At 48.4% G+C, this 27809-nt stretch overlaps 1 protein-coding gene, 1 long non-coding RNA gene and 1 pseudogene across 9 annotated transcripts in view; 1 reads left to right on the top strand and 2 right to left on the bottom strand.

Annotated features, from left to right (window-relative positions):
- LOC108350271 (glyceraldehyde-3-phosphate dehydrogenase pseudogene) lies at positions 1–1054 on the bottom strand (annotated as a pseudogene).
- A 6025-nt stretch (positions 1055–7079) lies between these two features.
- Positions 7080–8582, bottom strand: LOC147996360 (uncharacterized). Its single transcript, XR_015678098.1, has 3 exons — positions 8227–8582; positions 7836–8106; positions 7080–7678 (listed from the first exon to the last, which is right to left on the bottom strand). It is a non-coding gene; the product is annotated as an uncharacterized LOC147996360 (long non-coding RNA).
- Positions 8583–12653: 4071 nt separating this feature from the next.
- The window catches only part of Il6r (interleukin 6 receptor), a 63145-nt gene continuing 47989 nt past the window's right edge, over positions 12654–27809 (top strand). For 7 of the 8 annotated variants that reach the window (XM_087616074.1, XM_087616080.1, XM_087616071.1 and 4 more), the window contains exon 1: positions 12654–12859. In XM_087616074.1, coding sequence (XP_087472200.1) covers positions 12775–12859 — 85 coding nt within the window. In that variant the 5' untranslated portion in view covers positions 12654–12774. 8 annotated transcript variants of the gene reach the window in all.

Below are 27809 nucleotides of genomic sequence, written 5' to 3'. Positions count from 1 at the left end.
CTTGCTTTCAGTATCCTTGCTGGGCTGGGCTGGGTGGTCCAGGGTTTCTTACTCCTTGGAGGCCATGTAGGACGTGAGATCCACCACCCTGTTGCTGTAGCCGTATTCAATGTTATACCAGGAAATGAGCTTTACAAAGTTGTCATTGAGAGCAATGCCAGCCCCAGCATCAAAGGAGGAAGAGTGGGAGCTGCTGTTGAAGTCGCAGGAGACAACCTGGTCCTCAGTGTAGCCCAGGATGCCCTTTAGTGGGCCCTCGGATGCCTGCTTCACCACCGTCTTGATGTCATCACACTTGGCAGGTTTCTCCAGGCAGCATGTCAGATCCACAAGGGATATATTGGGGGTAGGAACACAGAAGGCCATGCTAGTGAGCTTCCCATTCAGCTCTGGGATGACCTTGCCCACTGCCTTGGCAGCACCAGTGGATGCAGGGATGATGTTCTGGGCTGCCCCATGGTCATAATGCCACAGCTTTCCAGAGGGGCAATCCACAGTCTTCTGAGTAGCAGTGATGTCATGGACTGTGGTCGTGAGCCCTTTCATGATGCCAAAGTTGTCATGGATGACCTTGGCCAGGGGGGCTAAGCAATTGGTGGTGCAGGATGCATTGCTGACAATCTTGAGGGAGCTGTCATATTTCTTGTGGTTCACACCCATCACAAACATGGAGGCGTCAGCCAAAGAGGCAGAGATGATGACCCTTTCAGCCTCACCCTTCAAGTGGGCCCCAGACTTCTCTATGGTGGTGAAGACACCAGTAGACTCCACGACATACTCAGCACCAGCGTCACCCCATTTGATGTTAGCGGGATCTCGCTCCTGGAAGACGATGATGGGCTTCCCGTTGATGACAAGCTTCCCATCCTCAGCCTTGACTGAGCCGTTGAACTTGCCATGCGTAGAGTCATACTGGGACATTGAACACGTAGTTGAGGTCAATGAAGGGCTCGTTGGTGACAACAATCTCCACTTTGCCAGATGCAGAGCAGAAGGCAGCCCTAGTAACCAGGTGCCCAATATGGCCAAATCTGTTCACACTGACCTTCACCATCTTGTCTATGGAATGAGGCTGGCACTGCATGAGAAGATGCCGCTGTCTCTGGAACAGGCAGGAGCAGAGAGCCCAGGCCTCAGTCTTGGTCATTTCTGCTATCAAGTCAGTAGAGAGAAACAGAGACAGGGCTTTTTCATCTGTCCAGCCTAACCCTGGCAGACATCTCATTACATCTGGAGACCAGAGATGGAGAGGGAGGCCCAGGAGACAGCTCCCAGCTGCGTGTGCACTCGATCCCACATCTGTTGTGGTTGTCTATTATAGGGGAATTTTAATCCAGCAACATGGCTACTCTGGCAAGAGATCATATCTGTGATGGTTTGTATATGCTTGGGTCAGGGAGTGGCACTTTTAGGAGGTGTGGCCTTGTTGGAGTAGGTGTGGCCTTGTTGGAGTAGGTGTGGCCTTGTTGGAGTAGGTGTGGCCTTGGAGTAGGTGTGGGCTTGTTGGAGTGGGTATGTCACTGTGGGCATGCCAGGAGGTCATTCTTTCACTAGCAGCCTTTAGTTAAAGATGTAGAACCCTCAGCTCTGCTTGCACCATGCCTGTCTGGATGCTGCCATGCTCCCACCTTGATGATAATGGACTGAACCTCTGAACCTGTGAGCCAGCCCCAATTAAATGTTGTCCTTTGCCTTGGTCATGGCACCTGTTCACAGAAGTAAAACCCTAACTAAGACAACACCCAAAGACCTTCCAGTTCTGCGTGTTCCAGCTGGAATACAGTCATACCTTTGATCTCAGCAGACAGAGGCAAGCAGATGTCTGAGTTCAAGGCCAGCCTGGTATAAAGCAAATTTCAAATAAAGAAAAGCTCAGTTCTTGTCATGGTGGTACATGTCTTTAATCCCAGCTTCCAGGAGACAGAGGCATGCAGATCTCTGAGTTCAGTCATTTGAGTTCCAATCAGTCAGTTTGGGACAGTTTAGAGTTAAGGAGTCGAGAGACAGTGAATAGAATGGAGTTCAGGGCAGTTCAGTTTGTCAAGTTCAGAGACAGTTTTTATGGGGACAGTTTTGCAAAGAAGGCTGCAGGTGAAAGTAGGCACAGATGAAGACAGAACGAGCCAGAGAATGAACGAATCAGAGGATGAGAACAGGTTGCCAGAGTTCTTTTGAGGCCAAGCAGAACAATTCAGTGAGACGGTGACAGAAGTCAGATTGAATCAGTCAGTCGGAGAGGAGTTTGGGACCAGAATGGCAGAGTTGAACCAATCAGTTAGAGCTCAGAAATAACTAGAAAGAGTGAGCTTACTTAGCAGTAAACCTCTGAGAAGACAATTGTATGGGTGAATAAAAGATACTTCAACAGTTTGGGGGTGGCAGCACTGAGAGCCAAGGTAGAGGTAGCAGGTGAGTTGGTCCAGTAGACAGGATAAGTAGAGGCGATAATAATCCAGGCATAAGCCACAAGGCCTAGGCTGTTTGCTTTGTCCCTGTGGGGCTCTCTGTCGGGACGAGGACTTTGAGAATTGCTCACTGGAACAGAAAAGGCAGCAATTTGAGGAAATCCACTTTCTAGTTACTGTGTTGACAGTTAACCCTTCCCTCCACACTGGAGAGTCCTTGCCAGGGGGAGAGGATAGGGCTGACTAGGCTACAGGATTACTAGCAGCACATCCTGGTTCCTGCGGTCAGGAGTGTGCACAAGGCAAGGAAAGAGAGAGCACATGCTCATGTGAACGGGAAAGTGAGGCATGGGAGTGGTCCCGAGTGCATTCTTTATGGTTAAAGCCTCAGAGGTGACAGATGACTGTTATTGACGAGCTCCTGATCCTTGTGCCTCTGCCCTGAGTGCTGGGGGATCGCAGGCAAGCACATTTGGTTTCAGTTCTGAACTTCCATATTCATGAAGATATGTGGTCATTGGTTGGTGGCTTTAAGTTAAGGTCTGGCACATGTGGCTGCTCACAACCATCTCCAGTTCCAGGGGACCTGATACCCTCTTCCGGTCTCTACAAGTACTAGACACACACTTGGTGCACAAACATACATGCAACCATACACATAAGCTAATTAACTAAATGAAAATTTAAAATTATTCATGTTATGGCCCAGTGTTATTCTGTTGTGTACATAGAGTGCTTGTCTCCACGCCGATGGACATCATGGCTCCTGTCTTGGCTGTTGTGAACAACACTGCTTTAGGCAATCTTATGCAAGTTAGCGTGGATCTATGCTTTCTCGCCTCCCGGCCACACACCTTGAGATGGAGTTGCTTGGTCATATGGTGTCTGTGACGCTTTGTATAGGCTTGGGCCAGGGAGTGGCACTATTGGGAGGTGTGGCCCTGTTAGGGTAGGTGTTTCACTGTGGGCTTAAGACCCTCACCCTAGCTGCCGGGAAGTCAGACTTCTGCTAGCAGCCTTCAGATGAAGATGTAGAGCTCTCAGCTCCTCCAGCACCATGCCTGTCTGGATGCTGCCAAGCTCTTGCCTTGATGATAATGGACTGACCCTCTGAACCTGTAAGCCAGCCCCAATTAAATGTCGTCTTTACAAGAGTTGCCTTGGTCAAGGAGTCTGTTCACGGCAGTAAAACCCTAACTAAGACAGTGACTGACTCTATGTTTAGTTATAAGAACTTCTGCTGTTTTCCAAAACGGCACCATTTGCATTCCTACCAGCAGTGGATAAGGGTTCCAGTTTCAAAGTCTTTTTTTTTTTTTTCTTCTTTTTTTTGAAGCTGGGGACCGAACCCAGGGCCTTGCACTTGCTAGGCAAGCGCTCTACCACTGAGCTAAATCCCCAACCCTCCCCCCCCCTTTTTTTTGAACTGGGGAATCAAGGTCTTGTGCCTGCTACACACGTGTCTACCACTGAGTCCTACCTCTGGCTCTTGACTGCTTAGCTTCCTACCTGACTTTTTGGTTCTAGCTAGGTAAAGGGCTCTTAAATTCTACTACACATCCCTGCTCCGAAAAAAAGAAAAAGAAAAAAAAATTCTACTATACATTACTTCAAAGTTAAACTTGCGCTCAGTGGGACCCTTTTATGAGTCAGAAAAATATATGGTTTAAGAAAGACACTTCTGGGTTGGGGATTTAGCTCAGTGGTAGAGCGCTTGCCTAGGAAGCGCAAGGTCCTGGGTTCGGTCCCCAGCTCCGAAAAAAAGAACCAAAAAAAAAAAAAAAGAAAGACACTTCTGGGGCTGGAGAGATGGCTCAGTGGTTAAGAGCACTCACTGCTCTTCCAGAGGACCTGAGTTCAAACCCCAGCAACCACATGGTGGCTCACAACCATCTGTAATGAGATCTGATGCCCTCTTCTGGTGTGTCTGAAGACAGCTGCAGTGTACTTATATGTAATAATTAAATTAATCTTTAAAGAAAGACACTTCTGATAACAGTTAATTTAAAATAATGGTTAAAGTAAATATCAACATTTCGACTATTTGATTTTGTGTTTTGGGGGTTTGGTGAGTATTTTTGTTTTTGAGATTGGGTCTCACTCTGTAGTGGTGGTGGTGGGGCCTGGAGCTGCTGCTGCCCTAAGTACTGGAGTTTAAGGCTCGTGCTGTCATATCTGCTCCTTTGTTCCCTTTGATGCTAGAGTTGGTAATACCGCTGTTTGGGAAGCAGAAACTAGCGAACCAGGAATTCAAGGTCATCCTTAGCCACATAGTGAATTCAAGGTCAGCATGTGTTACATGTCACCTCATCTCAAAAATCCAGTTAGATATTAGGAAAAAAAGTTTTTTCTTTTCCTAAGAGGGGAATTTCTGCTGATAAGAAAAAACTAGATAGCAAGTGCCGTCCACCTTCCTCTGTTGCTTTCTGGGATGATGGTTTCATAAATATAGACTTTTCTCATAACTAGGCTGGCGTTCATCGAGCGTTTGCTGGCTGCCTGGTCTGTGCTGATCCTGCTTCAGGAATTTTTTAGTGACTCCTTACCGCAAGCCTAAGCAGGAAATCACTCTCCTGTTCCACTTCGTGGACGGAAAAGTGAGGCTTAGTGAGTTTATGTGGTTTGTGAAGTCCCCAGCAGAGCAGGGCTTGAACTGAAGAAGGGCTCAGGCGTTAGCACAGGGATGAGGGCTTACACACACGGACTACACAGGCCTTACACACACAGACTACACGGGCCTTACACACACAAACTACATGGTCCTTACACATATGGGCTATACAGGTACAAGGAATAACTACTGAGGAGCTGCTGGACCAACTTTGTGGCAGGGAATCTGACACCCTCATACAGGTAAAACACCAATGTACATTAAAAAAAAAAAAGAAATCATTAAAATTGTGCCAGTGCACACTTTTACTCTTAGCACTAGGAGGGCAGAGTTATGTGGATCTCTCTGAGTTTGAGACCAGCCTGGTCTACAGAGTTCCAGCACAGTCAGGGCTACACAGAGAAACCCAGTCTCAAAGGAAATTAAAAAACAAGCAAACAAACAGACGAAACACAAAACAAAACAAAAAGATGTACTGGGTATTTCTCCTTTTTTTCTTTTTTTTTTTCCGGAGCTGGGGACCAAACCCAGGGCCTTGCGCTCGCTAGGCAAGCGCTCTACCACTGAGCTAAATCCCCAACCCCGTATTTCTCCTTTTTTAAAGATGGGGAACCAAAAAGTGAAGTCATTTTTTTAAGATAAACTAGTAACTGGAAATTTAAGCTCACACAATCTGGTTCCTAGGAACTGTATTGTTTCTTGTAATAAAGACTCTTTCCCTCCCTCTCCTTGTCATGTTGTTGTTGTTGTTGTTGTTGTTGTTGTTAAACATGGTCTCATCTCATCCTGGACCTGAAATCACTCTGTAGTTGAGGACATCCTTGAACTTGTATGTAACAGGGCTCCAGACCTTAGCACAACTGACGCCATGATGGAAGTCCCATTCAGGTTGTAAGACTCAGCATGTAGACAGCACCATCTGCCACAGCTAAAACAAATGCCTAATCCATCAAAGTCCATAGTTCTGGGAAAGTCTCTAAATGTGTTAACCTTGGTTTTTAGCTTCTGTAGCTCTGCTTCTGGCTAACTGTTGTTAATTGAAGCGCGTCAACCCAGAGCACCAATTTTGTCAGTAAAAGCTCACCCTGAGAGGAAGGCTCAGAGCTCCACTGGGATCCTGAACACCCAGTGCAGCCATTGGCCGGCTAATAAAGACTTTCTTTTGGCTTAGACCTGTGTTCATTGGCTTAAACCAGTCTTCTCTGGTGAGTACCGCACAGCATTCTGCTCCGCGTACCTCTACCCACAAGTGCTGTGATTATAGATGGGTAGCACTACTCCCTCTCTTCTTTTAATGTTTACTTTCCAGGCGGTGTCTCTGACGGAGTCCTGGCTTGCCTCACGTATGTTTTACTTTTAGTTTATGCGTGATGAGTTTGCCCTACATGTATGTTTGTGTACCACATGCATGCCTGGTGCCCAAGGAGGTGATTTATATTTACTGAGTTATAAGCAGTTGTGGGAAAACGCCCCATTCGTATGCTAAGAAATACTCTCAGTTAACCTCTGATTCATCTCTCCAGCCCTTCACCTTATTTTTTATTATTACATTTATTTATTTTTGAGACAACGTTTCTCTGTGTAGCCTTGGCTGTCCTGAAACTCCCTCTGCACACCAGGCTGGCGTCATATTCAAAGGTCTGCCTGCGTCTGCCCCCTGAGTGCTGGGCGTACATCACCACTGCCTGGCTCACCTTCTGCTCTGAGACAGTGGCTCCATTGAACCTGGAGCTCACTGACTAGCAGGCTAATGAGCTGCACAAACCGACCCTCCTGTTTCTGCCCCTCCAGGGATAGGTTACAGGCGTGAGCATGGGTAACCACGGCTGGTTCATTGTTGTTCTTGATGTTGTTCCTTTAGGTAGAGTCTCATGGTATAGCCAGAATAGTGGCACTTTATGAGGTCGGGAGATCTAAACTCAGGTAAGCGTTTTGCTTCCCGAGCCACCTCCCCTGTGTGTGTGTGTTTCATTTAATTGTGATGCTTCGTTGCAGCTATAAAAACCTAAGATTCCAAGTCATCCAGGTCAGAGAGACTCTGTCTCAAACAAACCAAATAAAATAATGAAAACACAATATTCATTATTTATAGGAGAACCTTTATAACAACATAACATTCTGAAAGTGTTATGGGGGGCTAATAATTTCTTTCTGAGAATGGTTTCGGCGTCCCATCTCTGGGGTGACGTTCACCCGACGGTGGTAGACTGGGTTGAGATTGCTGAGGATACCGCAAGCCTCCACTGTGAGTCTGAGTCTCGTAGCAGGCACTTGAGTTGTGCTGCCCAATGTTTGCCCACACACCCCCTCCCAGGGAGAAGGAGGCAGGGGGTGTGGGGTGTGTGGGAGTGTGGTCTCAGATCTGCCAGTCAGCCTAGCTTTACTTCACCGCCTCCCTCAGAACCATCTGGTCCTTGTGACAGACCCACACAGGTGAGGAGAGAACACAGTGTTCCTCGCTGAGAACGGGACCAGGCCGGGTGGTTTGCGCTCTTAGCAGAGGGCAGACTAGGCCTGGAGGTGGGTCTTGGGAGGAGATTTATTTAAAAAACAAACACCTGGTGGGGTAAGATACGATGAGGAGCTCCTCTAATCCCAGCACTGGGGGAATGGAGGCAGGAGAGTCAGAAAAGCTCAAGGCTAGCCTCAGCTATGTGAAAACCTGTCGCAAAACAAACAACAAAATAAAAACCTCACTCAAACAGCACCCCCACCTGCAACCAGGATAGCTGGTGTCTTAGTTGGCAATTACTGCTGGGAACAGACACCATGACCAGGGCAACTCTTATAAGGACAGCATTTAATTGGGGCTGGCTTACAGGTTCAGAGGTTCAGTCCATGATCATCAAGGCAGGAACATAGCAGCATCCATGGTGCAGAAGGAGCTGAGAGCTCTACATCTTCATCTGAAGGCTGCTAGGAGAAGACCGACTTCCAGGCAGCCAGGACTGGGGTATCAAAGCCCACACCCACAGTGACACACTCCAACAAGCCCCAAGCATATACAAACCGTCAGAGCTGGGGTCGCACATATGTTGTCCACACTCTTCTTTGCAATGAGTTCACCTCTGGAGTCCTTTGTTTCCTTGTCTAGTAAGCAAGAGAAGCAGAGCCCATGACTACAAAATCCCTTTTGGAAGGATTAAAAACAATCTTACATCTTCTCTTTATTCTCTAAGCCTTCTAATAGGCAAACTTTAAGGAGCTTACTTTTAGTTAGGCCAGAGGGTGAACAACTGGAAGTCAGCCCTTGGGGAAGTGATAGCAGTAGAATTGCAAGTCTGAGCCTGCCTGACCTCCAAAAAGCTGTTTAATTTTTTCAGGTTAAAGGTGAGATGGGCTGGTTTGCTGGTTGAGTCAGCCAAGGATTTCTCCCTCTAGGGGACATGAATGGTAACTGCAGGGACACTTAAAGCAGAAGAGGGATTGAGTCTGGGTCGGGAAGAAGGCAAGCATTGTTCCTAAACCAAGTTCTACAACATACGCTCCCCTCCTAGCCTGTGCAATTCCTCAGTGCCTACTGTGGTGGGCTAGACAGGTGTCCCATGGTCAGTCCTGAGTATACTGAGACCTCTGTTAATGAGAATCATGGACCAGACTTCAGCCTAGACGTGACAGCAGCTAAAGAGTTTGGATCAAATTACTTCACGCCTAGCTGGCATTCGGCAATACTTCCCAGCTCTCAGGGCTGAGAATTTCAAAAGCAACTATATCCTTGAGGGAAACAAAGCAGCATGACATCCCAAGAGAGGTGCCCTGGTTCAGAGGTAAAATCCTGTGTTCCTTTGCTGGAGTCACAGTGGCTTGTTTGAATTCCCTGCACAAGGTACTTCAGCCTCACCTGTAGTTCATTTATGCTTCCTGGAGGCCAGATGTCTCCATTCACAAGCTGAGATTTATCTGATGCACCATTACACCAATAGGAGGGTTTCTTCCTGGGGTTGGCAGGCACCCAGGAGATGCTGGTTAACTCCTGGGGACAGGTAGCAGGAGTCTGGCTTAGGGTGGGAGGTTGCAGGACTGTGGGGGTTGTCAGCAAGGCTCACTCACACAGGTGTGACTTCTTCCCTCCTTATCAGTGTTTGTCATAACAACCTGGAATGTTGGCTCGAAAACTGAACTTCCACTAAGTGTAGAGTTCAGGCAGCCTTGAAGGAGGAAAGAGACTGCTCAGAGCCTCAAGGAATCTCCTTACCTAAGATATAGATCTTCAGTATGTGTCGGGCCCTGCTCAGCAGGATGGGTTCTTCAGGGTCACAGGGAAGGCAGGGTGGTAAACAAAGTCACGTGGCATTGGGAGCAGGGATCTGACACCCAGGTTAACCTGTGGATGAGAGGCTTCTTCCTTTTTTATTTTTTTTTAAATTTATTTATTTTATGTATGTGAGTACCCTGTAGCTATCCTCAGACACACCAGAAGAGAGCATCAGATCCCATGACAGATGGTTTCGAGTCAACATGTGGTTGCTGGGAATTGAACTCAGGACCTCTGGAAGAGCAGTCAGTGCTCTTAACCTCTGAGCCATCTCTCCAGCCCCAATAACAGGCTTCTTAGAATTGAGGGAAGAGACCATTCAGTTTTCTAGAGAAGGCAACCAAGTCCAGACCTGACTTTTTTTTTTTTTTAAACTTGCTATGTAGATTAGGCTGGACTCAAACTTGGAGTAATCTTACCCCTCCTTCCTGGATATTGGGGATACACATGCTCACAGATATGCTTGGATTTTTCTTTTTTTTGAAAATAGAATCTTGTCTGGGACCTTGCCATGTTTCTCCCTTAGCCTCCCGAGTGCCAGAATTACAGTCATCCGCCACCATGCCTGTCCAGGACGAGCATGAAGGCTGAGTAGGGTATAAGACTAAGGGAAGGGAAGGCCTGGCCAAAGGACAGAGAAACCACGGACATCATTGTAGAAACTTAAGTACATGCAAGGCTTTGGTACAGGAAAGAGGGTGCGAAAGTGAAGGTGGTCTCTCCCTGTAGCCCTGGATGACCTGGAATTCACTCTGTAAACCAGGCTGGCCTTGAACTCACAGAGATCTGCCTTCTGCCTCCCAAGGGCTGGAGTTAAAGGTGGGAGACATCATACAGGGACTCGATGCACAACACTAATACTTTGTATATCATAAATTCTTACTGTACAGATCAGTAAAAAAGGCTCAGAGATGAAGCAGAAACTTATGGTGCTTTGGAAAGTCAGTTGTACAGGATGGTGTTTGGCTGGGGCAGGCACATGGAGGAGTGTTTTCCTGAAGCAGACACAGGTGAAAGGATGCTTTGCTAAAGCAGACACATGAAAGGATGCATGGTGAAGGACTCTTCTCTAACTACATGCGTGTACTGGTTCACCTCGCATTTCACTGTTGAGCTCTGTTTCTGACTCCGTAGAAAGAAATGTACTGAAAAACTTCTGGTGGTGTTCTGGCAGCTTCTTTGAGGACATGTGATGTTTGGAGGGAGTATAACTAGGACTCGATGGACTGGGAGAGGGAGGAGCTTGCTTGCATAGCTAGCTTTGCAACGCTTCATGGTCTTCTTCAATGATTTTTTTGCTTTGTTGGGAGAGTCAAGGCAAAGAACTTCTCCTGGCCTAATCACTTCTGCTGACTGGTGCAGGTTTGGCTGAGGCCTGGCTGTTTCTGCTGGATTGTACCACTGCTGATTTGTGTTTTCATCCCTACACAACCGAACTGGACTGCTGGTATAGCCATGAAGTACTTGTGAGTGGATCGAGCTGCTGCTGCTGACTCCTGTGAACTGAATTACCGATTTCCTGACAATGCAGATGGGATTTGCTCCAAGGAACAAGTTCTAAACAGGTCCACTTCCCCTGTATCCTAATAACTTTATTTTCCACTGCCTATGGTGGGTGCTAGGCTAGAAGGGAGGTTAAAGTGTTTAGGGAGCATTATTAAAATTAGGGTTGAGAAAAATCTAAACAACACAGAGAAATTGTCCAAATCCTACAGCTAGACCTGGGACGGGAACTAAACCATCTGACTAAATAGGACATTCTCCACCCCCACCCCCCAACCCCCAGGATCAAAACAGGGGGAAGCCACTTGGGCACAGTGGCCAGGTCATGTCTGAGACGCCTGCTCTTGCCTTCAACATGCCTTTATTGACCTCTATCTGAGCTGGCAGCCCTCTGTAGCCTTCCTGTTTCAGGCCAGCAATTTGTCTCTCTGAAATTATTTTCAGGTCTCCATTTACCACAGAAAGGAAGGAGGCACCACATGGGAGTCTGTTGGAAATTAATTTTATTTTTGAGATAGGGCAAGTTCCACGATGCTTGCCTCTTTCCTGCCTTGGCCTCCAGAGTGTTGGGATTACAGGCGTGTAACTGCAATCCCATTTTAAAGAGCAGGAGAAAAAATTATGTATTTCTTTTTTTTTTTAGACAGGGCCCTCAGACTCACTGTTATCCACCCGCGCTTCTGCTTCCCAAGTGCCTGCATCAGCACAGGGAGAGGGGGACAACCATGCCTTTCTTTCTGTCTATAGGCATGACAGCCATCAAAACCAGTCCACTGTCCTGGGTAGAGGTTTGGTTCTGCCATTGCTTATGGGTGGTTTACACAGAAAGCGTTGGATGCGTAGGTCTGAGGTCTGCATGTTGAACATTGTTGCTTAAATAAAGTCATGTCTTATTTAGGGGTTCAGCCAGAACGCACCCCTTCCAGTTGCCCCATGGACTCTAATCAGTCTAAAGCCCAAAATGGAAGAGTACATTATAACATACTGGTGTAGGTCCAGGGCCCCTCGTCTAAATTTTATTTTCAGTGCGTTTCTTTCCCTCCGCCTTTGCATGGGAAGATGCCCCGTAGCTTCAAGCTCTGTGGCGTGGAAGGGAACCGTGGTGGGCTCTGGTAAATGGCAAGCAGTCAAGTCACGTGGGTAGTCAAGGCCAGACTCCTCATTGAGTACTTGGGGTCCACATACTTAGATAGTGTTTCCAGGAATCTTCATAATGGGCTTAAAAGTAAATCTCTAATAGGTGAGAAAACTGAGATTCCCGGATCCAGAATAGTAATCTTGAGGATGTGACTCATGTGTCTCTGTGTCAGTCTCAAAAGCGCACACTGGTTTCGTTGCCTCTGCAGCAGGCTTCAAAGAGCTGCTCCTCCGCTGGAAGGTGAGAGCAAATCTTTTTCTCAGTTTTTTGGATGCCTAAGTTTTCCCTCAGATCAATTAAATCACAATCTCTGGGGTCGCAGCAGATTTCAGATTCCCTGTTTGATTCCTGTAAGCTCCCGGGACACTGCCCCGCTCTCTACTTTAACAACTAGAGCCACTGGCTGGGGCTTATGAAAGCAAAACCCAAACGGGGGCGCAGAGGGAGGAAAGGAGGGGGCTAATTCCCCTTATCTCAGCGTCAAAACCTGGGGCGGGACCTTGGTGGGAGTCCCTGGAGGCTCAGGTGTGGCGCGGTTGCAAGAAGTAACCCCCTCGGAGCCCTGGGTGATTGCGCCATCCTACTGGGCTTTCGTAACTGCGAGCCGGGGCTGCCAAGAGGAGCTTCAGCACCGGTTCCTCAAATGTTTCGCTGTTGCCAGGACTGCCCGCTGCTGTGCGTCACGTGCAAGTGGGAAGTCACGCCGACACAGAACTGAGCCACGCCGGGGCGAGCGCTCGCAGTGCGAGCTGAGTGTGGAGCCCGAAGCGGACGGCGGCTGCTGTCGCGACTCCAATCTGCCGGCCGCCCGGCCCCGGCTGCGGAGCTTCTCCGCCGCCCGCCGCCCCACGTAGAAGGAACCATGCTGGCCGTCGGCTGCACCCTGCTGGTCGCCCTGCTGGCCGCGCCCGCAGTCGCGCTGGTCCTTGGGAGCTGCCGCGCGCTGGGTAAGAGGAGCCGGAGCGGGCGTGGGGAATGTGACACTGTCTGGTTCCGTCGGCAGAGTGAACCCCGCCGGTACCGTGTGCCAGCCTGGGGCTGACCCACCTGTGCTGACGCGGTGGAGCTTCGTGCGCCCCCTGTTGCGTCTAGCGCCTTTCGCTGCGTGCTCCTGTGTGTGTCTGGGCAGTTACCTAAAGTCTGGGTACAGGACAGTGTGTTTTCCTGGAACCTGACTCTGGTGTCTGGTTCCCAGTGTTCCCACAAGTCTTACTCAACTGCATCCTGGGTCGCTCCAAAAAGAGATACCCAGAAGGCGCGCCCTAGTGGGGTAGTAGTCCCTTCTGAAGATTGCTGTGTGCCACTGGCTCTTTTTGCTTTAGTGGTGGCACCTCGCGTGGCTCTCCTTAGTTCTACTACTTGTTATGTGTGTAATGACAGTGACCTGACGGTGAAGGGTCTGACTGACATCATGGGCTCTGAGTCACTGGTGTTCCCACCTCACATACTTACACCTTTAGCCAACTAGCCCCAGCATGCAGATTGCCGACACCCATGCCACCCCAGTCCTGTGAGTTTGATAGCAAAGGATGTGGGACCTCTTGGAACTGTGCCACCGCCCCTGCTCCAGCCCTCCCTGGTTAGCAGGTGGACCAGGCAGAGAGAGGGTAGGGGCACTGTGTTTGCCTTCACTGCACTCTGCCTTGTGGGTCTAGGCCTCTCTGTGGGCTCTGGCTTCAGGCCCAGCAGCTTTCCTGGTCTCTTCTGGAGGAACTGGGAAACTGCTTCTCTGCAGGTTATTTTAGGCACGGAGGACTTATTCGACTGGATAGAGAGAGAGCGCCAAAGGACACCGGGGAGAGTTGTCCACGATGGTGCTGGTGGTAGAGACAGTCAGTGACTGACAGGTTTTCTTTCTGCCTGGAAGGCAGAATCACTTAAGTTTGGCTTGGTACCCCTGCATATATTTTCTTTCTTTCTTTTCTTGACAGGGTCTCACATAGCCCAGACTGGCCTCAAACTTACGCCTCTTCTGCCTCTATCTCTCGAGTGCTGGGACTTCAGGTATTAACCACCACCCTGTATTTTACACATATATTTAATCCTCTACTGGCTTGACATAAAACTTTGCGGGCAGCCTGAGATCAAGAAAGGTGTATTGGGAAGCTGTCAGGCCCAGGTGCTGGAGCCCTAGCCCTCCGTGTCTCAGTGTTCCTCTGTGGTAGGTAGATCCCCGGTGGGCAGAGCTGAGAGCATCATTCTCATCTGGTGGGATTCTGGGGCAGAAGGCACTGATGAAAGAGAAGGTCCTCACTTAGCCCTTCATGGTGCCAGGCAGGACTGAGGCCTTCTCATCCATCTCCTCCATCTCGGGAGGGCCTCTCTGTCTGTCTCAGTTACTACTCACAGCACAGCCCCGAGCGAGCGCCCCACCACCACTTCCCATTGTTCCTCAGGAGCTGCAAGGCACTTTGGAGACAGCGAGTTCTGTTTTCCTGTGGCTCAGAAAGGACACCCAAGGACAGGAGGGGGTGGGGTCTTCTGACCCAAACAGCATTTAGAAGGCAGAACTGGGAGTCTGGGGAGGAAGTGAAAGCCCTCCCAGCTCTGAAGGAAAAGGCAGAGAAGTAGAAGTCCCCGACCCATCTCCCACACCCACACTTGCACAGTTACAAACTGGAGAGTAACAATCAAGAAACAAGCATCAAACAGGAAGTGTGGAGCAAATGACTGTGAGATGTTTGACTTTAGAGAAGTGAGGCCAGCTGGAGATGGCTCCCAGGGGAAACCCATGGGTGGGAGATATACATAGATATATGGGTAGGCAAGATAGCTCAGCGCACACACACAGGCGCGCACACAGACACACACACACACTCACACACACACACTCACACACCTCCATCCATCATCCTTGGTGGTTTTGCCTCCATGTATTCATGTCTGTGTGAGGGGCAAGATCCCTTGGAACTGGAGTTACAGTTGTGAGCTGCAATGTGGTGCAGGGAATGATTGAACCTGGGAAGAACAATCAGTGCTCTTAACTGCGGAGCTATCTTTCCAGCGCCAATAGGTGGGATCTTTACAGTTTGCTCCTCCAGGGCCTTCTAGGACCCCTCTGTGTCTTCCATCTAGGGTTCTGGACCAGCCGAGACTGAGACTTCTGCTAGGTCAAACTTTCTAGGCGCTGTTGACTGAGGACAGGCTGGGCATGGGCGGCCTCAGTTCCCCTTCCTTTCTGCAAGGCAAGAGAAAACATGCAGCATCAAAGACGCCTAAGTAGCTAAATCTCTCAGCTTCTGAACTTCCTTTGGGGCAACTTCTCTGTCTACAAAACCTGCCTGCATTCCTAGCCTCACCCTGAATCAGTATTTTTCTTTTTTTTTCTTTTTATCGGAGCTGGGGACTGAACCCAGGGCCTTGCGCTTCAGGGCCTTGCGCTTGCTAGGCAAGCGCTCTACCACTGAGCTAAATCCCCAACCCTGAATCAGTATTTTTCTGAAGGGTAAGTTTTTATCTAGCGTCAGATTTCAGCTAGGAAGGCTAGATCCTTGTAAGAATCACAATTTTTAAAACATTAGGGTTTTGTTTTGTTTTGTGTTTTGAGACAGGGTTTCTCTGGGTAACCCTACCTGTCCTGGAACTCACTCTGTAGACCAGGTTGGCCTTGAACTCAGAGGTCTGTCTGTCTTTGCCTCCTGATTGCTGGGATCAAAGGCCACAGTGCCCAACCAAAAATGACAATTCTTGACCCCTGGTCATTTATTAAACCTGCATCAGAAGAGCAGAGAGTGAGGTCTACACTTTCAAAAACAAAATTGTTCCTTGTGATCCCTGGGCACTGCTTAGTTTGAGGACATTTGCCTAAATGGTCAGTCAAAAGAACTGAGTAAAAGACCTTCTTCCTTTACCAGGCTCCCTGTTACCAGAAGCCTCTCCCCGCCTTGGCTCTGCCCCTTGTTTATTCGTTGCAACACATATTTATGGATTCCCCATAAAGCCCTTGGGGACCAAGTGGGATCCATCATGCACACTCCACCCTAAAAGGATCCTGAATGTGGCCAAAAGCAAATCCCGAGGACAGAGCCAGTTCAGTCTCTCTGACTTGACACTGGGTACCAACTCTCCAGGGGCAAACTGTCTCGAGAGGCGGCTAGACAGAGGAACCATTCTGATTGGGACCCCAAGGCAACAGGAGCTTGCCTGTTCTCTACCTCATCTGGCTGGCGTCAGACTGTGTGGGCACAAGTGCAAGTACAGCCCTAGCTGGGTTATGTAAACAAAGTAACTTCCGAGCTGCAAACAGATGTTCCCTCCCTCAGCAAGCCTTTCGTCTCTCCCTGCCCGCCTGAGTGTCACAAACTCAGTCACCAGGGCTAGCGCTATCTCAGATGAGCCAGTGATGGTTGGTAGCTATTAAAACTTAAATTAATAGAAAAAGTAAAATGGGCAGGTGAGATGGGTCAGCAGGTCAAGAAAGGCATTTGCCTGATGATTTAGGGACCCGGATGGTAGGATTACCTCTCAAGGGTTGTTGTTTCTCTGGTCTCCACATAAGTACTATGGCTAGTGTATGCACAGAAACGAACAAATAAATGTAATAAGAAAAAGCTGTGTGAGGTGGCACATGCCCTCGGTGCCGGGATCGCTGTGAGTTTGTGGTCAGCCTGGTCTCCTACAGGAAAGAGGAAGAAAGGGTGATTTCTAGATGTGCCTGATGGTGTAACTCTTGCATATGGGAAGTTGATGCAGGGGGATTGCAAGCTCCAGGTCAGCCTAAGCTACAGAGAGAGTGTGAGGGTGGGGGTGGGGTGAGGGAACCCTCAAAATAAAATAATAAAAAAAAAAAGCAGAACAAACTTCTGTCCTTCGTCATGCCTGTCACTTGCAGTGCGCAGTGGCCAGCGGTGGCTAGTGTGGCTGTGCGGACCTGCGCACGGAGCTTTCCTATAACCAAAGCAAGGTGTGTCAACAGTACTGGTCTACAGAGTTATGCAGTGTTTTCTAGAGCTTTCTGCTGCTCTTGTCATTCCTCCTTGACCCTTTTTCTCCTCCATCCAAGCTCATTCTTTACTCGTGATGGCCGAGGCTTTGGAATCTAATAGGTGTCGCTTTCCTATGACTGTATGTGGGTTTTTTTTTTTTTTTAGATTTATTCATTTATTATATATAAGTACACTGTAGCTGTCTTCAGATACATCAGAAGAGGGAATCGGATCTCTTTACAGATGGTTGTGAGCCACCATGTGGTTGCTGGGAATTGAACTCATGACCTCTGGAAGAGCAGTCGGGTGCTCTTAACCACTGAGCCATCTCTCCAGCCCCTGTATGTGGTTTTAAGGTTTATTTACTTTTATTTTGTGTGTATGGGCGTTTTGCCTGTATTTATGTCTGCATACACACAAGTGTCTGGTGTCAGAACTAGTGCTGAGTGCCCTAGAACTGGAGTTACAGACAGCTCTGGGCCATTGTGGAGGTGCTGGGAATCCAAACGAGTCCTCTGGGAAGGCATCTGGTCTAAGCTATTGGGTCATCTCTCCAGTCTGAGACTGTGTGTTTTCATCTAGAGAAAAACAGGAGAAGAAAAGAAAGACGGAAGGACACACACACACACACACACACACACACACACACGGGGGTTGGAGGAGAGAGAGAGAGAGAGAGAGAGAGAGAGAGAGAGAGAAAGAGAGAATGAATATGAATTAACTTGGAGGGGACTAGAGAGATGGCTCAGCACTGAAGATCACCTGTTGCTTTTGCAGAGGACCAGGATTTGGTTCCCAGCACTGACATGGTGGTTCCTGAAACCAGGGGCCATGGTGAGATGACTGTGCTGCCTCACAGGTGGCTATGAGATGGGCTAAGTGAGATGCTAGACTCAGAGGAGTCTCTGGTACTGAGTGCTCAAGTGTGTATGGCTAAGAATCCAGCTAGTCTTAAAAATGTATTTTGAGGGGTTGGGGATTTAGCTCAGTGGTAGAGCACTTGCCTAGCAAGCGCAAGGCCCTGGGTTCGGTCCCCAGCTCCGAAAAAAAGAAAAAAAATGTATTTTGAATTCCTACTGTGTTGCAGAAACTATTATAAGGGATAAGAGATAACAGGGAAGAAGGGAAATATTTAGAAACTATATGGCCCCCTTGGAAACAGAAATCCTTGATTTTTATTTTATTCATTTATGTGTTTTGCCTGCATGAGGGTCTATGGTCCACTTGTAGGCTATGTTTGGAGAGGGCATTGGAGCCTCTGGAGCTGGGGTTACAGATGGTTGTGAGCCATCATGTGGGTGCTGGGGATCAATTCCTGGTCCTCAGAAAGAGCTCCCTGTCTTTGGAGACAGAGTCTCACTATGTAGACCAGGCTGGCCTGGAACTCTGTGTGTAGACCAGGCTGGCCTCAGATGCACAGAGGTCCTCCCGCCTCTGCTTCTCAGGTGGTGGAACTAAGGTGTGGGCTCAGGAGGAGCTCTAAACCAGCGAGCCGCCATCTTTGTAGTCCCAGCGCTTGTGCTTTAGAACCTCAGCAGCTCTCGCCACCCCACTCGTCTCTTGTCAGCTCTGCCTGGCGGTCTCTAGCACAGGGTGCTCCTGAGGCCCGAATCCAAGGGCCTGCTCTCTGACTCACTTCTCTCCCCATCTCCTTCCAGAAAATCATTCTTTGGGCTTCCCTGTCTGTGGTGGTTACAGTAACTGTGGTTCTGAGTGGCAACTTCATTTGCGAAACCGTGACAGACCCTTGGCACAACAGTGCAGCTTTAGGGGAGAGGAGCGCCGCTGGCCGGCTCTTGGCTGGGCAGGGAAGCTACAGACAGCAGGTGGTGTCGGAGGAGTGGATCAGAGGTCATTCTGGGGCATGCGGGAACTGGGACATCTATAGGACAACCAAGAAAGGATGCTAAAGCAGGTCTGGTGGACTGCAGATTTGTAATCACAGTATTCAACAGAGAAAGGCAGAAGTTCAAGGCCAGCTTAGGCTGCATGAGACTCCCGGAAGTGGGGGGGGGCGGTGTGGGGAGAGAATGGGAGTGAGAAACACCTATGGATCCTGAGGAGTCAGCAGCAACTTGGGAATGAGACCTGAACTTGAGAGTCACCTACAGGCGGATACCTCTACAGCCCCGCCCCCTTTTCTTCAGACAGTTTCTCTGTGTACCCCCTGAGACTGGCCTTGAACTCACAAAGATCTTCCTGGCTCTATCTCCTGAGTGCTGAGATTGCATCTGGCCAGATGTTACTTTAAACTTATAGAATTACCAAGCTCAGCCAGCGGGACGGGTTGGAGCTGAGGTTCTGGAGCCTTCTGCTCAGAGGAGGCAGAATTAGGGAACACTGTGACCATGAGGCCAGTGAGCAGGACAGCAATAAGGAGGGTCGGTGCTCTGAGAACCCGGGTGGACAGTGTACCCATGAGTGGAGTGCTCTCTTTTGTTTTTGGTTTGTTTTTTTTTTTTCAGATAGGGTTTCTCTGTGTATCCTTGACTGTCCTGGAACTCACTTTGTAGACCAGGCTGGCCTTGAACTCAGAGATCTGTCTGCCTTTGCCTCCTGAGCAATGGGTTTAAAAGTGTGTGCTGCCAACCATCTGGTTGGACTGCTCCTCCTCAAATACTCCTGAAAAGTCAGGCAGGTTGACCCAGGCTTGACCAACAGTCAGGAAGACACAGGTTTTGTCAGCTCCTCTGAGGTTTCAGAGCGTATTTGTTGGCTAAAGTGAGGATTTTAAAAAAGATTATTGAAATACGTGGGCTTTTATATGTTGATGGGAAGGCTCCAGAGACAAAATGATTGAAAGAAGTTAAAACTGGTGGGGCAGAGTCCTTGAGTAAGTAAAAGGAGAAAGAGGTCCAGAGAGCCTCAGAAACCAGCCCACGATCATACAGCAAGGATGTGACAGAGCAAGGTCTGAGCCTACGCTTTGAGTTTTTATTTTATAGTGTGTGTGTGTGTGTGTGTGTGTGTGTGTGTGTGTGTGTACACAGGCAGGTTCACAAGCACATATGTGCACATATATGTGGAGGTCATATACAATACACACATGTGAAAGCCAGACATGGCCACTGGTGTCTTCTATTGTTCTCTGGTTTATTTTTCTAGACAGGGTCTCTCTGGCTGACCAACCAGCTTGGGGAATCCGATTCTCTCTGTCCCTGCCCCTACACTTGGACTTCAGACACATGCCCTTGTGCTCCGCAGAGTGCCGGGGCCTGAACTCCTACTTGTGTGGCCAGCTTTATGGACTAAGCCCTTTCCTCTGCCCCTCCTTTTATTGTATGTATATTTTCAACAATCACAACTCTTCCAGGGCACAGGTACAAGGTCATTTCTCTCCCCAGTGTTGTCATTAGAGACTTAGGGACAGTATCCTGATTAGTGTGACCCAGATGATCCCTTCCTGCCCCCAGGAAGTCCCCATTGCTTTCTCCTAAGAACTGAAGAAAACACTCCAGGCTGTGATGTGGATTTAAGCCAGTGTGGTCTCTCAGCTGCCCCTCAGTATCCATTCACATCACTTTTAGTCTAGGGAAGGTTTTGTAAGCACATTCCACTCTTCCGTCTCCAGGAGAGGCACCTGGGCTTTCGGGTGAGCCTGCCCAGAAGCCTCTGGGAACATTATTTTAGACTTCCAAAGATGTAACAGTAGTTTTGATACTGAAACAAACCAGGGCAGGGGCTCGGCTGCTGCTGATCCTACACACCTGTCTTGAGTAGAGGGGGAGGCTTCCTCACAGGAGTGGGAAGGAGGCAGAAGTTTTTTTTTTTTAAATAATATTTATTTATTATATATAAGTACACTGTCGCTGTCTTCAGACACACCAGAAGAGGGCATCAGATCTCATTACAGATGGTTGTGAGCCACCATGTGGTTGCTGGGATTTGAACTCAGGACCTCTGGAAGAGCAGTCAGTGCTCTTAACCACTGAGCCATCTCTCCAGCCCCGAGGCAGAAGTTAATAATACAGTTCACACAGTAGCTCAGATTGGGGAGATTAGGTGTGTTCTGAAAGCAGCACTGAGGGTTTCACCTCAGATATGAATGTTACCCTCACAGCAACATTTTTGACGTGAGTACAGTCATTATTTTTGCTCTGTGGATGGAAAGAACAAGGCTGGAGAGGTAGAAAGTCCCAGAACTTGCTATGTAGAGCAGGATGGCCTTGAACTTGCAATAATCCTCCCATCTCTGCTTCCTAAACTCTGGGATTGTAGACATGTGCCACCTAAACAGAGTTGACTTATGTATCCACTTTAGATATTTCATTATATGAATATATCTGCTTTTTTTGCTGAGCCCCTCCCCTAGGTTCTGAGTACGGAAACAAGGGCCTTGCTCTTGAAGGGCAAGCATGCTGCCAGCCGAGCTATTCACCCACACTCAATCTCTTTAGATGGACATTTTGCCACACCCCACATTGCTGATGCAGACAGTGTGGGGAATGATTTCAGTAGCCCTCTTACACAATGATGCCACAAGCTTTGTAAGTTGTGAATTTGTGCTCCAGCAAAATACAAGCATGCCTATGTCCACACACTCTCTCAGTGTGCTACTGAAATGTCATCTGGCCCAGCAGGGAGGCCCACACCTTTAATCCTGCACTCAGGAGGCAGACCGGATGGGTCTTGATTTCGAGACCAGCCTGGTCTACAGAGTGAATTCCAGGCCAGCAGGGCTACATAGAGACCCTGTCTCAAAAACAAAACAAAACAAATAACAATAACAAGTAAAAAAAAAAACTGAAACAAAAATATAAAATCAAACAACCAAAAAACTGGCCTCTGCACAGAACAGTCTGTGTTCTTTGCACACAGCTTCTCTGGGTGAGGCTGGATGGGCGCTTCACTGTGCAGCAGGCATTTCATAACTTATTTGCATAATCTGCCTGCTTATGCTGTTCATTTTCACTGAGCTGTGAACTCTTTCCAATTGTTTACGGAAGCTCTTACTATGTAAAGGAACACAGTCTTCTCTGATACAAGTTGTAAATATCTTCCAGTTTGTCTTTTATTGTTTTGATAGCAAAGGTTTTTTGTTTTTCCCCACACAGATGGTTTTTGCTTTTTTCACTTTGTTTTTGAAACAAGGTCTTGCTGTGTAGCCCAGGCTAGCTTCAAACTTCCAAACCTCCTATCTCAGCCTCCTGAGTATTGGGATTGCAGGAATGGCCCACCATTCTCAGCAAGATTTTTCTTAAAGCTATAGTTGAATTTATATGTCCTCTGAGTTTGTGTCATATCTAGTGAGATCTTCATGCCAATATCATTTTAGGAGATTCTTCTTTTTCAAGAGTTAAAAACAAAACAAACAAACAAACAAAAAAAAAAAAAAACTGCAGGTATACATTTAACATTTGAGAAACGGGATGACTTGGAATTCATGGCCAGCCAAGTTACAGTGTAAACCCTGTCTCCAAAACCTAGATACTGTGTATGTTTTAAAGAGACAGAGCGATGGCCCAGTGGTTAGGAGAGCACACTGCTGATGCTGAGGATCAAACTGCCAGCACCCATGATGGGTGGCTTCCAGCGGCTTGTAGCTCCCACTGCAGGGGACTTGATGATGTCCTCTTCCGGGATCTGTGGATACCTGTACTCATGGGCATCAGTACACACACACATATATAAGCACACACATATAAAACACACATACACACATATATACACATAAACACACACACACGGACATGAACACATACTCACACACACATACTCACATACATATAACCACACACACACACACACACACACACACACACACACGGACACGGACACACACACACATGCACACACAGACACACACACACTTAGCCACACATACACACATAAAGTTGATTCTAAAGTTTAAATGTAAACTTTGATTAAAAGTAAACAAGTCGGGGGGGTTGGGAAAAAAAAAAAGTAAACAAGTCAAGATAGCAAGGAAATGTTTGAAAAGGCAAAAAAAGAGAGAGATTAGTCCTGCCCAATTTATAGCATATTATAAAGACATAATTAAAACATTGATCTGGGATATAACTCAATGGTAGATCACTTGCCTGGTGTGCTCAAAATGCTCAAATTCCTGGGTTCAAATGCCAGCACCAGGGTAGGGTGTTACTCTGTATGACTGAATGGCTCAGAGGACTACTTTGTAAAGTCAGATCTCTCTGTCCATTTTTATGTGCGTTCTGGGGATCAATCCTAAGTCACAAGGTTTGTGTCACTAGTGCATTTACCCATGGAGCCATCTCAACAGCTCTAAATTCTTTCCTTTATATTTAAAAAAAAAAAATTGGGGTTGGGGGTTTAGCTCAGTGGTAGAGCGCTTGCTTAGGAAGCGCAAGGCCCTGGGTTCGGTCCCCAGCTCCAAAAAAAAGAACCAAAAAAAAAAATTATATGTATGTGTGTATGTATGTGTGTGTATGTGCATGCCTGTGTATGTGTATGTATGTATGTGCATGTGTGTATAAATGTATGTGTATATGTGTGCGCATGTGTGGTTATGTGTATGCATGTGTATATGTATATATGTGTATGTCTGCCTAAGTTTATATGTGTGTATGTGTGTGTATGCATGTATGTGTAGATATGTATGTGTGTGCATGTGTGTTACATGTGTACATGTTACTATAGGTGTGTGCACATGTGTATGCAGAGACGAGTACAGGTGTGCATGTAAAAGCCAAAGATAGACTGCTGGGGGTCTTTCCTCCAGGATTTTGCACCGTTTTTGAGATGGAGTTTCATTGAATGGAGGCTCATCGATTCTGCTGGGCTGACTGGACCAAACTCGTCCTCATGCAACCCTTTGCTGACTGAGCCATTCTGCTGACCCCAGGGCTCTCTCCCATATTGTTCTTTATCAAAGGCTACAAAACAGTGCTTGGCAGCCTTCTGTTTCCTTCTCTCTCTTTTCACAAAAATGGCAGCAACCAGGAGCCAGATCAGTCTCACAAGGGGGTCATGGGGACCCTGGAGAGGGGCACTGAGCTGTGGCTCCTTCCATCCCACTAGAATCTTGGGGAAAGAGCAGCAGGCCCTAAGTCAGCAGACAGGAGGAGCTGGGCCGGCAGAGGACCTTTTCGGGTCAGTAGCTGCAGAGGGAGTGTGCAGCCAGGCACTGTGCTCCAAAACACTGCTGACTCCCATGTCTGGGTGCTGGTGGCCAGGGCACAGCAAGACCTATGGAGGCTGCATAGAAGAGAGGGGCAGGGAGGAGTGACGAGGGAGGTCTGTGATTTCCTGAGACAGGCTCCAGCTGGCTACCCATTAGATTCCCTAGGAAGGCCTCCTGGGGCCATCCTTGTCCTTGATCCTTGCTGTCCGAAACCATTCCCAGCACGGTTGGTAGGCATAGCTCAGTCTCTGAGTGGTAGGGTATTTGACTGGCCAATGTCTACCTTAGCTGTCACACCCTTTTGATGCTGCTTGGCCTCTGTCCTCCCCAATCCTGGGCTCAGGATATTTGTTGTAAGTCCATCCTGGATGTGACAAGGTCTTTCTTTTCTTTCCTTTTCTTTTTTTGAGGGACCCATGCTGTATCTTGTCTGAGCTAGGCTGCTCTGCTGTCAGGATACCAGGACCATCCTGTAGGTCTGAAGGGCCCTGGAGGTGAGGGGAGCCTGCTGACCTTTGATGATGAAGTCAGGGTGCTGTGTGAGCAGGGGAGGGATGGCTCCCCTCTGAGGGCATTCAGCTCTAGAGCTTTGATTCCCTCTGTCTAAGGGGTGGGCATGGGAACTGGGGGAAGGTGAGTTTGATAGATTCGCCTTGGGACAGCCTAAGAGAGAGATATAAGGTTCCTGCTGACATACGCCTTCCAGAAACATGGAAATCCTGACTGTGGGCCAGGTTCCTGGCTAGATCCTAAGACAGAGGTCAGAAATGGGAAGAAAAGCCCTTTTATGTTGTACAACTATAGAGGCTGATGGTTGTGGGGTGGGCACAAACTCAGAGCCCAGAGCCCAGGGCGCAGTTCTGGCTACACTGGTCTGAACCCTGCAAGAGTCCTTAGGTTTCTGAGTGACGCCTGTCTCAGCACCTGCGTCCTGCTGTAGCATGTCCCCACAGTGGGTTCCAGACCAAGGTCACCAGAGTCCCCGTGAGGAGTCAGTGAAGGCAGGGCTTAAGATGGGGCAGATGTCTGTGGGGCTGCAGGACTGCTCTCAGGTATCTCTCCTCTGACTAGTTCATACTCTCAGAGAGTCCTTGGTCTGGGGCCATCTGATTTCCTCTGAAGAAGCCAGGGGACCCAGTGTCTTTCTGTTTTGGAGTTAGTCACATCATGAGTCTGAGTCAGCATCCAGAGTTACTCTTCTGTGGGGCCACACGGGCTCCTCTCATGGGCCTTCCTCGCACGGGCGTATGGTCCACTGGGTAGATGGGGAGGAAGGCTGGGCCAAGGTAAATACTGACTCTGCCAAATACAAGGTAAATACAAGCAGGTACAAGAAGTACAGGCCCATTAGTGGGCTGAGGGCTGCTGTCCTGCCAGGAGCCATTACTCTGAGAAACATTTGGGAACTGACTCAGAACAGGGCAAGGGCTATGACACAGCCTGGAGCGTCGTCTGGCTGGGGCCTGTAGGCAGTGTCTTGGAGAAGTCAGGGGGAAGAGGCCCAGGTATGGGGCTACTAGGGAGAGCAGGAGATTCAGAGGCAGAGGGGAGGTATCATACAGCTGCTGTTAGTATAGGGCAAAGGAAGAGGACTCCAGCCCGCCCCCAGGGTCCTCTAGCTGTGGTGGGCACTGAAGACATGGCTCCCTCTTCCTCACCTGTCTTCGTCAGAACTCAGGCATCCAAAGGTCTGTGAAGCGGGGAAGGTATGAAGGGAGCTAACAGAGGAGAGGAAATTAGATCAGGGAAACAAGATGGTAGCAGCCTGGGGAATGTGTGTACGTGTGTGCATGCTTGTGTGCACGTGTGTCTGTGTGTAGTGTGTATGCATATGTGTATGTGCATGCGTGAATGTGTGCTTGTGTGTGTGCGTGTGTGTGTGTGTATGTGTGTGTGTGTGTGTGTGTGTGTGTGTGTGTAACGGGAGTCAGAGAGAAATCCCTGGGGTCAGGTGGCAGAGTGGCTAGCTTCTCCCCAACTTACTCATACCTAGTGTGCATCCACCCTCTCCCCCCAAAACACACACACACACACACACACACACACACACACACTGGCTATGAGATTTGCAGCCAATTCCTTAACAGTCCCATTTCATTTTCAAGACAGGTTCTCCCTCTGTAGCTCAGGCTGGCCTTAAAGAAACTCACAATTCTCCTGTCTCAGCCTCCTGACTGTTGGGATCATGGGCTATACGGTGCCTAACTTGGTTCTTTAACTTCTCTGACTCTTGTTGCCTCAATGAGACCAGGGGAGGGAATGGTAGGGACAACACCCTGTCCCTGCAGGACTTCTGAGAGCTCAGTAAAATGCCCAGTGTGCAGTGAACATCCTGTAAAAATGGCTTAAGTACCATCACACCAGAAGATGGGCGACTGGTTCTAACCCTTATGTGGAGAATGCAAGGAGAGGTGACTATGAACACTGGGTGCTTGCTTAACACCAGGAGACCTAAGTCTGCGTCTGTTTCTGCTTGGACATGAGTTCCTACAGGCTCCTGACAACCCCTGCACACTTCCCAACCCCTCCACACCAATCCCCTTTCTTTTCTTTTCTTTTTTTTTTCTGTTGCTGATCCTTTGTTTTTAAAAATTATTTTATTTTACTTTACTTTTTGGTTTTTTGAGATAGGGGTTTCTGCACGTAGCCCTGGCTGTCCTGGAACTTGCTCACTAGACCAGGCTGGCCTGGAACTCCGAGTTCTGCCTGCCTCTGCCTCCTGATTGCTGGGATTAAAAGGCCTGCACCACCACCACCTGGCTGCTTTCTTTTTGTTTTTATTAAAAGAAATTATTTTCACACTGTATATTCTGGTCACGCTTTTCCTCTCTCTCAACTACTTTGAGATCATCCCTACCCACCGGACTCCATATTCTTTTTTTCTCTCCCTCTTTAAAAAACAAACAAACAAACAACAACAACAACAATACTAAACAACCCCAAACCAAAAACCACAAACGCCTTGAATGGCAATAACACAAAACCAGAAGCTAAAATATGCAAGCACAAACCAAACCAAACTAAAATACTCTTAAGTTAAATGAGACAAAAACGTCTATAAAATACCCTTGAGTCCATTTTATATTGGCCACCAGCTCCTGGGTCGGGGTCTACCCTGAAGTGTGCGTCAGGTGCCCAGTGAGACTCCACCGGAGAACACTAACTTTCCCCTCACAGGAGGATACTAATAGCAGACAGTTCTTGGTTAGACAAGGGAGTTTTGTCCATTTTTCCCTCTCAGTGCCAGGACCCAGCAGGCTTGACTGCAGACCCTGTGCTTGCTGCCCCAGTTCTGTGAACTCATGTGTGCATCAGTCCTGTTGTGTCTGGAGGGCACTGCTTCCTCAGAAACACCCCTGACCCTTACAGTCCCTTCACCTCCTCTTCTGCATAGCCGCCTGAGCCCCGAGGAAAGAGATCCTATTTAGGACGGAGTGGCCCCAGAGTCTCTATCTGCAGGGTGACTACTTAGCTGCACACCATCCAGTTGCACAGCCACCCCCTTTGAGATGGAGGGCTTTAGCACCTTGAGAGGACTTTCATTGTGATGCCCTGCAACCCAAGAGGCTGGAAGCCACTCCTTGGGCTGCCTGAAGTGGGGCAGTGGGATGGGATTAGCAGGCACATGTGAAGCCCATGTCCTCAGTGACAGGCTGGCAGCTGGTTCACTGCTTACATAAGCAGGGCCAGGAAGCTGAACTTGTTTTTGTTGGCAAGAGCAGCAGTAGCTTCAGGAGAAGTTGAGAAATATGTCATCGTGTGCATACTTTCTCTCTGGCTATTGACATTTGCAAGTTTACACGAAGAGGGAGAGGAGCTGGGTCAACAGCAAAGCTCTCCAGCTTTCTGGAACCAGACTTCATCCTAATG

The sequence above is a fragment of the Rattus norvegicus genome, chromosome 2, assembly GCF_021556685.1.
Source record: "Rattus norvegicus strain SHRSP/BbbUtx chromosome 2, alternate assembly SHRSP_T2T, whole genome shotgun sequence".
Taxonomy (NCBI): Eukaryota; Metazoa; Chordata; class Mammalia; order Rodentia; family Muridae; genus Rattus; species Rattus norvegicus.
The sequence above is the reverse complement of the archived record's forward strand: the minus strand, read 5'-3'. Positions and strand labels throughout refer to the sequence as shown.